We start from the raw sequence: 11,158 nt of genomic DNA on the forward strand, positions 1-11,158 counted from the left end.
AAACCACTGAGCTATCCCTCCCCCTGAAATAAATTTCATTCTATTACTATTACTCCAGTTTACAAGGTCATCCAGATCTTCCTGTATGATATTCCAGTCCTTCTCTGTGTTAGCAATACCTCCCAGCTTTGTGTCATCCGCAAACTTTATTAGCACATTCCCGCTTTTTGTGCCAAGGTCAGTAATAAAAAGGTTAAATAAAATTGGTCCCAAAACTGATCCCTGAGGTACTCCACTAGTAACCTCCTTCCAGCCTGACAGTTCACCTTTCAGTATGACCCGTTGTAGTCTCCCCTTTAACCAGTTCCTTATCCACCTTTCAATTTTCATATTTATCCCCATCTTTTCCAATTTAACTAATAATTCCCCATGTGGAACCGTGTCAAATGCCTTACTGAAATCGAGGTAAATTAGATCCACTGCATTTCCTTTGTCTAAAAAATCTGTTACTTTCTCAAAGAAGGAGCTCAGGTTGGTTTGGCACGATCTACCTTTTGTGAAACCATGTTGTATTTTGTCCCAATTACCATTGACCTCAATGTCCTTAACTACCCTCTCCTTCAAAATTTTTTCCAAGACCTTACATACCACAGATGTCAAACTAACAGGCCTATAGTTACTCGGATCACTTTTTTTTCCTTTCTTAAAAATAGGAACTATGATAGCAATTCTCCAGTCGTACGGTACAACCCCTGAGTTTACCGATTCATTAAAAATTCTTGCTAATGGGCTTGCAATTTCATGTGCCAGTTCCTTTAATATTCTTGGATGAAGATTATCTGGGCCCTCCGATTTAGTCCCATTAAGCTGTTCGAGTTTGGCTTCTACCTCAGATGTGGTAATATCTACCTTCATATCCTCATTCCCAATTGTCATCCTTCCATTATCCATAAGCTCCTCATTAGCCTTATTAAAGACCGAGGCAAAGTATTTATTTAGATATTGGGCCATGCCTAGATTATCTTTAACCTCCACTCCATCCTCAGTGTTTAGCGGTCCCACTTCTTCTTTCTTTGTTTTCTTCTTATTTATATGGCTATAGAACCTTTTACTATTGGTTTTAATTCCCTTTGCAAGGTCCAACTCTACATGGCTTTTAGCCTTTCTCACTTCATCCCTACATGTTCTGACCTCAATAAGGTAGCTTTCCTTGCTAATCCCGCCCATCTTCCACTCCCTGTAGGCTGCCTGCTTTTTCTTAATCACCTCTCTGAGATGCTTGCTCATCCAGCTTGGTCTACAACTCCTGCCTATGATTTTTTTCCCCTTTCTTGGGATGCAGGCTTCTGATAGTTTCTGCAACTTTGACTTGAAGTAATTCCAGGCCTCCTCTGCCTTTAGATCCACAAGTTCTTCAGTCCAATCCACTTGCCTAACTAATTTCCTTAATTCTTTAAAGTTAGCCCTTTTGAAATCAAAAACCCTAGTCCCAGATGTATTTTTGTTTATAAATTTCCCGGTCACAAATCTGGCATTCTGAAGTAAAGTCACTAAAACATACTAATCTGGTTGTTCCAAGAATGAAAAATTGTATTACTTCCTTCTGTGTGGACATAAACTTTCATGAAATTTCAATAAAAAAGGGGGAGTTACATTTATTATGGTTGCCTGGTTGCTGTAAGCAAGTTTCGTACATTTTCATCGGCAAGGCTAACTCTTGGCCCCACATTTTAAACATAATAAAACACCAATAAACATCAGCATTTTATTTTATGATGGTTTGTTGTTTATCAATCATAATTTGAAATTATGAATTTGGCCAACATCACCAAAATGAATATGCCAACATTGTCGCAACAAACACAGTTGTGTAAGGAAGTTAGTCTTTGTTCATACTTTTAAAACCTATTATGCTTTTTCAGGGACAAGTGTTTTATCATATATATGCTTTTAAAGTGTGTATTAATGTTTCAATTTCAATTCAAACATCGAACCAACAACTAAATGCAATTTTTTTCCAACTAGAAATTTTTTAAAACAATTCTATCTATTTGGAAAACAACTAGACTGGCAACATAGCTAACTAGTTGATCACTGGGGGGAGTAATGTGGGAGTTCAGAAAGGGTAGGGAAATCCTTTTCCTCATGCATTTTCTATTTCCAACTGCTTTGAAAGAAGATGCTACCATACAATTGCATGTGAGTAATATGGAGAAACATGACATTTCTGCAATTCACTTGTGTTACAGGGGTATCTCCTATCCATGCCATCATGCGTGGTGAGGGGTGACCTTATACAAACCTAGGCGGATAGCTCACTCTTAGGTTGCAGCATATCCTTGTGTTCAAAACAATCCAGCAATCTGAGAAAATATCTAGCATCCCACTATTGAGAAACATGAGTGTTTGACAGGAATTGATTATATGGGTCCAGTGGAAGAGGACTACGAGGAAAGAGACTTCTCTACGCTTGCTGGGCTCAGAAAGGAGAAGTCCAGCCAGGAGATCTTAGTAAATGTTAGGAGGAAGGGTCAAGATCTCTTATCTCTTATCTTGACCCTGCTCTCCACTGGATCCAGGGTTACATGAGCAGGTCTGTGGTTCTGCTCTTGCCCCTTCCTCTGCCTGGCCAGGAGGGTGAGTCTATAGAGGATATTCTGGGGATGAGAGAAAATTTGTGAGATGATAATTGGTATCTATATCAGTACTATCTGGAAAACGTACTACTGGATTCACCTATCCCAGATTGCCACATTCCCTGCACTCACCCAGCTGTTTGGGAAAGCAGGAAGACTTGAGTGCCATTCTTGAGTTGGCTGCTAAGGATGCTAAAATTTCACACAAGCTACACGTCCACCTTCAGATTAGTGGGGTATGTTTGTAATACTCTGCATGCCTGGTGGCCTGAATAAGCAGACTTTGCCAAGTCTGGGCCTCTCAGGGTATGTCTACACAGAAACTAGTCAACCCTCCCACCTTTCAGGATCCTAGAGCCTGGAAATCTACGCAGACCAAGCCCAGAAATCTACACCGCAATGAAACAGCCCTGTAGCCTGAGCCCCGCATGCCTGAGACAGCTGGCACAGGTTAGTCATGAGTGTCTAGTTGCTGTGTAGACATACCCTCAGAACAAAGATAATTTTTATTTACAGACTGTGTGGTTGACTCTCAGAATGTGCTGATCACATGCAAGTCCATGGATTTCAGTGCCAGATGCAGCTACTCAGCACTTCTTGGGATAAGTCCCTAATACACTAGAAGTTGTATATAACATTCACTTATATAACAAATAATAGTGGCTTTTAGATTATTTGATTTTCCTTATATGTTTAAATGTGGCTTGGGAAGTATACACTCTTATTTCTTTGTTCCTGAAATATGTTGCTTCCTGGCAGTGTCTCTCTTTGGATGTATAATAGATGTGCTAAATATAATCTGCATGCAGTTTAACATAAAGCACATCTATAAAATGAATGTAACATTGATACCAGTTGTTATTTTAATATAAATTGCTAAGAAGAAAGGGAAGCTTTACTTCTGTTGTCTGGGCTGTGTCTATGCTGTGGTATAAATAGAATGTTTGGATTTTCAGGGGTGTCAGTCTGGCATCGCTCACCAGAACTTAATTTGTGAAGCATGGCTTCTGAAAGTAAAAGCCTTACTAACTTTCTTCCTTGTTTCTTTTAACAGGAAGAGTGCTTCTTGAATCTAGAGGCTCCTATTTCAAGAGTATGTGGCTACGACACTCCTTTCCCTCATATCTTTGAACCTTTCTACATCCCAGACAAATGGAAATGCTATGATGCCCTTCGAAAAATGATTAATTATTGATAAAATTATTGATGAAGTCTACAACCGTTCTAACCAGAGTAAGTGGAAGATTTAAAGGTTAAAGTACTAGTCATTTTTAAAAGCAGGAATTGGCTATTGCTGCTTAAGGTCATGGTTCAGAAAGGTACTTAATCCTCTGCCTAATTTTAAGCACATAAGTAGCCCCACTGTAGTTAATGCTCATAGTGGAGCACATGTTTGAGTACCTTGCTGAATTAGAATATAAAATACTGTGCATTCTGAGAAGTGTGATTGATTAAGAACAATTGTTGATTGAAAGAAAAAATCTATGTTGCTTCAAATATTTCACATATGAAAGCCCATTCTGTTTGAACTTTAAAACCTCCTATGGCTCATGGTGGGTTCAGACCTATGACATGTGGGTCATCTTCAACTCATGTTGACTTTAATGGGAGCTGAGAGTACTCAGCCCTTTTCAGGATTGACTCTGCATACAGTGCATTGAAGACATGAATTTCCTCCAGTCTTATATTATATTCAAAAATACTTAGAATCATAGAATATTAGAGTTAGAAGGGACCTCAGGAGGTCATCTAGTCCAACCCCCTCTTCAAAGCAGGACCAATCCCCAGACAGACTTTTTGCCCCAGTTCCCTAAATGGTCCCCTCAAGGACTGAGCTCATAAGCTTGCGTTTAGCAGGCCAATGCCCAAACCACTGAGCTATCCCTCCCATCCCCTGTAAGCCCTGTTATCTAAAGTTTATTCTACAAATAATAACCAACTATTACATTTTCTATATAATTTTTCCAGCTTCTTTGCCCATTCACCCAGTGAGATTTCAGCTGTTTGCAAAATCCTGCAAGGAAGCAAGTGGTATTAAATTTCATTACTTGTATCTAAATCATTAGGATGTTTAAAACACATTCCTAGTCTTAAATTTCTTTTCAATGTAATAGCAAAAATCTGTTCTTTTCCTTCATAAACATACATAGTGTTAGACTGTTCATCGGCCAACAAAGTCTTTGAAAGGAAGCTGAAAATGACTATAATATATCTTCTGTATTTACTGGCTGATGTTATGATGTAAATCTGGTTTAAACAAGTAGTTGATTTACTATGGATTTCAATGACTGTAAAATAGTAGCATTATAGCTATTGTATTTAGATGGGAGGCAGTTGCTGGGATCCATACTTCATGGGCCTCATCTTTCTAACATAAAAAGAAATTAGAAAATAGCATAATCCAAAGGTACTTTATATATTATGGAGTTTCTCTTGCTCCCATTGAAGTCAGTGGGAGTTTTACTATTGACTTCAGTGGCAGCAGGATTATGCCCTATAATGGGGACCCATTCTTGTGTTCATATTCCCAGTATATGGCTGTGGTCTCATGTAAATATCCCATCAGAATATACCCTGTGGATGATGTAATGTTCTTACCTCAAAGTCTTGAGCTGTTATACAGCTTCACCAAAGCATAGTATTATATACCTGCAGCTGACAGCATTAGGACAGGCCTTAATGCTTGATACAACTACTAAGAGAGGAACTACCATTCTGCAGTGTTCAGTTAAACTGTGAAGCCTTAGTTGAATGTGTGAGGTGCATTAAGTAGCCAGTGTCTCTCATTTTTGTAGATGTTTCTTTTCAGGTCTTTTTTTGACCTGGTATTTGTTTTTTTTCCTTCCTTTTGTCCCCAGAGTAGGAAGCTTCAAGAGCTCCCCTACATGTGATCAGAAGTTTACCCTTTCAGATCACTAGTCTGTTTTGCTCAATCCAAAGAGTCCTTGTCTCCATGAAATACTGTGGTTCCACTTAGTAACTCCACATTTACTTTATTGCCTCTCCCTTTGTGGGTTCCAGGACTAGCTACTCCAAGAAGCTGTCATTTAAGGTGACAAGAAACTGTTTCTCTGCTTCCCTTCCTGAGGACATGTACTCAGTCAGTATGGCCACAATACTATGTCATGTGAAATACCATAGCATTTCTGTATATTTTAAAAGTAAGGACATCCTATGTTAGCTGAGATTTCATTATGGTAGTTGTGGGTATGCATCTTTTATTATTTTGCACATGGTTGAAATTTTAGGGAGGTTATCAATGGAGCATGGTCGGTTGTCCCTGATCTGTTCTTATTTAGGGAAAAAAACATCTTCTATGACAGAGGAGAAGCAAATCCAGAAGACTGCCCTTCTGGGGATGTAAAAGAGGGGTCTGCAGCATCTGCAGCATCATTGTCCATTCCCATCTCTGACCGTACATAGGATGGGGATCAGGGGAGTCTGTGCAGGGAGGCAGGCTGTGGGAAGGAGGTAGACATGCGCACTACATGTGTGCCACTTTTGTCCTCTGGAAACCAGCATGCAACCGTCTATAAAGGGAATGTAGACTTAATCTGAATTAACTTTTGGATATGTCCCTTCCACCACCTTTCAGTTTGTACTGTGGATCCCACCACGCAAAAACTGTCGAAGGGGACTACTGGGGCAGCTGGTAGTAATTTAGTCGGCTTTGCTATGGAGCTAGGCTCACTGAGATGAGGGGAAAGCCACAAGGCTAGGGAGGGGCAGGAGGCAACGTAGAGACACAGACTAGCACTGACTTCCAGCTGATTTCAGGAGATCTGCAGGTTACAGGGTCCATAACCTCTAGTCATGCTGTTGGGGGTCAAAATAGGTTTTGTCCCTCACAGAATAATCTGCTAGAAATCGGTGATGGGAAATCTTGGAGTGTCATGTCCTCTTTGCAGGTTATTGGGTGTGAGTGTAGTGGAGAGACATAGGTCTAGGAAATTTTGAGAGGAGTCTCATAAAATTCTTTGCATAGTTTTTTCAAATCACTGTGGCTGGGATTCTGTATTATGGTGTGCATCCAAGTTTGGCCTATCCACAGCTCATACATCCCATCAGCTTATAATTATTTAGGGGTATTGCAGTATTTAGTTTTTACAGTAAATATTTGCTTTGGCTTCTTATAAATAAATAAATGGATGTTACAGTTTCCTGTGCAGGTTGCACTGAATTGTTATTGCCGTGCCTTTATTTCCACTTGTAACAAGTTTTTCCTTGTTTAGTTAATATTTTTAGAAATTAATCTACTTGTCAGAGGCAGTAATTACAAAAGATCCGTGTTCAGCCATCTGCTCCACGGAGTTCAGATGGAAGGATAATGTGTTTTATCTGTATTGCTATGAAAATGAAAGCATAATTGTAGCATTTGCTGGCTCTTGTTCTCAGCGTAATACTCATTGGTGAGGTGGTTTGTTGATCCGGAATTCTGAGGTCAGTTGTTGCAAATCCATTTATATGCAGGGAGCACAGCGATCTCCTGTAATAACTACCTTCAAAGAGACTGGAGATTGTCTTACAGTTCATGAGGCCCCAACCAGAGCAGAGCCATATGTTGCTAAAAAGGCGGAATATCAGACCATAAGTTGTCCCCTTCTCATCCTGGTGCTGGAAAGACAGAGGGGATCTACAGGTGCGTGTTTCTATTCCCTCTGATTATACTGTCAGAGTGGAGTGTAGGGCTGGCCTGTTAGCTGCAGAGCTGGCATAGATTTTAGGATCCCAAGTAGCCACTTACTTTGGTTATGCTTGTGAACAACTTGATGTGCAGCAAGTAATTTTCATGTTTCCCACCTGTGATCAAGTCTTTTATTGGAGACTTGTATCCATTACTTTTAAACAGATGGCAAAAACTGTGCCAGTTAATCAAGTTACAGCTCTGTGGTACATTTCTTTGTCTCTCTAACTTGTAGTTATTTGTATTGATATTTTCAATATACATATCAATCACACAGTATTCAGAGAAGGAATAACATATAAATCCATCCCTCTCCATTCACAGAACTAAGCATTACTAAAAAGGTAATTCTGAATGTTTTGCAGAAAAACAAGGGCACTTGTCCTGCAGCTAGCTGAGCACAGATTTACCCTGCTCCCAGTGGGACTGCACGTAGGCACTTGGATTCACTTGCAGCATTGTGCCTAAGCCTAGTCAAAATCTCTGAATTGGAGACTGAAATAGTTCATTTCTAAAAGTAGCCTCTCTGCCTTGTGCCACTTATTTTTTTTTCCCCCCTGACTGGCTGCATGCATATATGTTGACAATATATCACACGTACACAGTCATTTCTCTCAATGTTGACGTTTGTCATGTCTTTCCTGTTCATAGACTGAGTTGATAATATAATGTTGTATGACTCATCAATGAAAGATAAGCATAAAGTTTCCACATAACTAAGTCAGACCTTTCAACAACTTCTTGGCTGCTAGTGAGTTCACATTAGACATGGCACTGTTAAAATCTATCGCTCTAAATGTTAGCTTCCAGGTGTGCAGCTGTGCTTCAAACAACACTTAATCAAAATGGAAAGAGGGAATGAGATGAACATGAATATATATTTCCTGTATAGCTGGTGTGATTAGTGGCTATTCATAAAAAAGCCAGCACATATTAGAAAGTGCTCTCGTGTAATAGACAAAATATCAGGGGCAGTTATAATACACAGATGGCAGAGTATCAGAGGGGTAGCCGTGTTAGTCTGGATCTTATAGACTAACAGACGTATTGGAGCATGAGCTTTCGTGAGTGAATACCCACTTCGTCGGATGGCAGAGATATCATCAGACCTTTCCAAATGGCCTCTCTCTGGCCATGCACAACTTTGTATTCTACAGGACTATGTTTTTCTGTCTGTTGCCAAGATCTGCATTTTAAGGCTCTTTCCCTAACAGATGGAGATTCATCTGTATGAGAGTTATATGTACTTTATCTACTCCTGTTACACATTGGTATGTCTGTGTATACATTGTGATAGTGCTAGTAGTTACGCCTATTTAAGAAGTTACCTAACACTTTCCATCTACCATTCCCTATTTTCAGTTATAATTTTGCCAAACTTAAACCATTCAGTCTCGAATTTCTTGGCTTTCTCTACCTCAAGCAGATTTTTTAAATTTCAGCAAAAATGTCTGTTTCTGAGAAAGAGGTTGGGGGAAATTGGTAGTTTTGCCCATGATGAATTTTTCCCCAACCATTTCTCTGAAGAGTTCTCATGCTTCATTGGTTTGGCATAGGGACCTAAAATTTAGACTGGCAATAATCATGGGACCAGTAAGGTGCCTTTTGCTGTCTCTATGAAAATCTGTCCAGATTATGGTGAATTATAAACCTCTGAAAATTGCCATTTGCACATGCTGCTAAAATCTCTAGACATTCCATCTGCTCTGGCCCCACAACTCCCTGCATGCTAGCTACAGTGAGTATATTCCAGCTCCTCAGAACTCCTACTTGCTCCCAGTTCCACTCAGCTTCCTACATGTAAGGCACAGCTAGAGCTCCAAACAAGTCATAGGTGGTGAAACAGCAGGGCTTCCTGCTTCCTTTGTGTGAGAAGGTATGCTGGGCCGAGAGACAGGAGGAGAGCTACTACAGACCGGTATTCTGTGCATTTCAAAGTACTTATTTACGGGTCATGGCTTCACGCCGCTATTTTAGGAGGAAGGAAAGTTATCATTTTTCCCCCTCCCCATTTTACAGATAGAGTATGTGAGAGGTTACAAAAGGTCACTTCTGGCACATTAGAGAATAAAACCCAGATGTCTAATATGGCAGGAACAAGTCTCACCCACTTAACCACACTGCCTTTCAAAGTGAAAGTACCAGATTCATGTGCTTGGCTGTGCTGTCTATAACCACTAGCACACTCCTCCAGAGCCTGGAATAGAACCCAGAAGTCCTGATTCCCAACATCCCAATACGCTACTGGCTAAGTATGTTTGGTATCCCCCACTAGTGTCTGGTCCACATAGCAGATAACAGCCTGCTATTCCTACCAATTTTCTTTATCTAAGCTAATAGAGATCTGTGCTGTTGTTCTAAATGTGTTGAGTTTAGACCTTGTGGATGATCCATCTGGGAGGGAGAGGGGGGTTAACGTGGTTCCAGATGGAACTTCAGTTTACTTTTTTTTAAAAAAATCTAGGGAATTACATACAAAATATTACAATAAAATTCTTTCATTACATGATTACGTACTATTTCTTCTACAAGACACCTTCCTCATCAGAATAGTGTGACTAAGGAAGAGAGTTAAATAAAGAGGAAGGACATTCTCTTTTGCTTAAGGCACTGGAGTGGGACCTAGGAGAACTTAACCTGCCATAGACTACCCAGCCAAGACTGTATAATAATGCATATGCAGAAATGGTCCAAATTACTGTTGCATGGGCAACCTTAATTCTGTCATTTCCTAACTTTCACCCTTTGCAACCTTAATATTCTTTTAATGTAGTTTTCTATATGTAATAAATATATTCTATTGTTAACTGGCAGTTTAGGTACCTATAACATTTTATCTATTTTGTACAGTGTTAGGAAATAACAAAAATAGCCTTGAAGTTAAATGTTCCAGAACAACATTTACTGTTGGACTGCATAACTGGAATAAATTGGAGCAAAAGATATTGAGTTAGTTGTGTTTAGAAAGTCTCCTGCCACCATTAAGGTGCAAGCGAGTTTAATCAAAATTTATACATGATATGAGTAAAGGGAAATCATCTTTTATATCCTGCAGGTAACATTATACATGAAATGAAAGAAGGAGATTGTGGTTTGGGGAGGTACGTATTTAAGCTATGGATATTACTTTCACCCTAAATGTGTATAATTTATTTTATCTTCTACTTTTGCAGAGATGGGAGGAAGAACAAGAATCTACAGAAGCCTTCTTTAGAACTCTTGGCATTTATTCAGATGTGTGTTTTCTGGAAGTCCTATAGCAGATTATCTTCTCTGAAGTAAATCCATCCTGAATGTCATCTTGGCTAATCTTCAAAAGCTCAAATTTTCCCCTAATTATGAAATCAATGATGGACAGGTGATTGCTGTAATAAATAGTTTCAGATGTATTAAAGAAATAAATTCCAGATGTAGTATGAACTTTATTCACTTTGCAATGCTTCACTAGGATACATCTTTAAATGACTTCACTGTGTAAATATTATGTGGGATTTTATTCAATAAAACATATTGTACTCATGTGGTCTCTCTTTGCTTTTTCTGTTTTGGGAAAAGTCCAAAGAGATCCTTATTTGGTAACTATACATTTTAAACAAAAATAATGTTGAAGCAGAAAAACTGATCTGTGTGTCAAAATGGACAGTGGTTGCATAGTTTCTGACATTGGGGCCAGATGGTGAGGGCAGGACTTGGGAAACGTGGGATCAATTCCCTCCTCTCCCACAGACTTCCTGTGTGACCTTGGGTTCTCTGTGCCTCAGTTCCCTATCTGTAAAAATTGTGATAATAGCACTTCCCTACTTCATAGGGATGTTGAGGATAAATTCATTAAAGAGGGTGATGCATTTTGAGATCTACTGATGAAAAGTGCTGTATAAGAACTTGGTTATTTTATTAT

The 11,158-nt window shown here is 39.3% G+C and overlaps 1 protein-coding gene across 3 annotated transcripts in view; it reads left to right on the top strand.

Annotated features, from left to right (window-relative positions):
* BCKDHB (branched chain keto acid dehydrogenase E1 subunit beta) overlaps window positions 1-10,780 on the top strand; it is a 273,945-nt gene extending 263,165 nt beyond the window's left edge. Inside the window, exons 10-11 of one of the 3 annotated variants that reach the window (XM_045010401.1) lie at window positions 3,631-3,809; window positions 10,434-10,780. In XM_045010401.1, coding sequence (XP_044866336.1) covers window positions 3,631-3,771 — 141 coding nt within the window. In that variant the 3' untranslated portion in view covers window positions 3,772-3,809; window positions 10,434-10,780. Of the gene's footprint in view, window positions 1-2,923; window positions 3,027-3,630; window positions 3,810-10,433 lie in introns of those variants that run through there. The other 2 variants (XR_006578168.1, XM_045010402.1) reach the window with 2 other exon arrangements.
* Window positions 10,781-11,158: the final 378 nt, after the last annotated feature.

This window comes from Mauremys mutica, chromosome 3 (assembly GCF_020497125.1).
Source record: "Mauremys mutica isolate MM-2020 ecotype Southern chromosome 3, ASM2049712v1, whole genome shotgun sequence".
Lineage (NCBI taxonomy): Eukaryota > Metazoa > Chordata > Testudines > Geoemydidae > Mauremys > Mauremys mutica.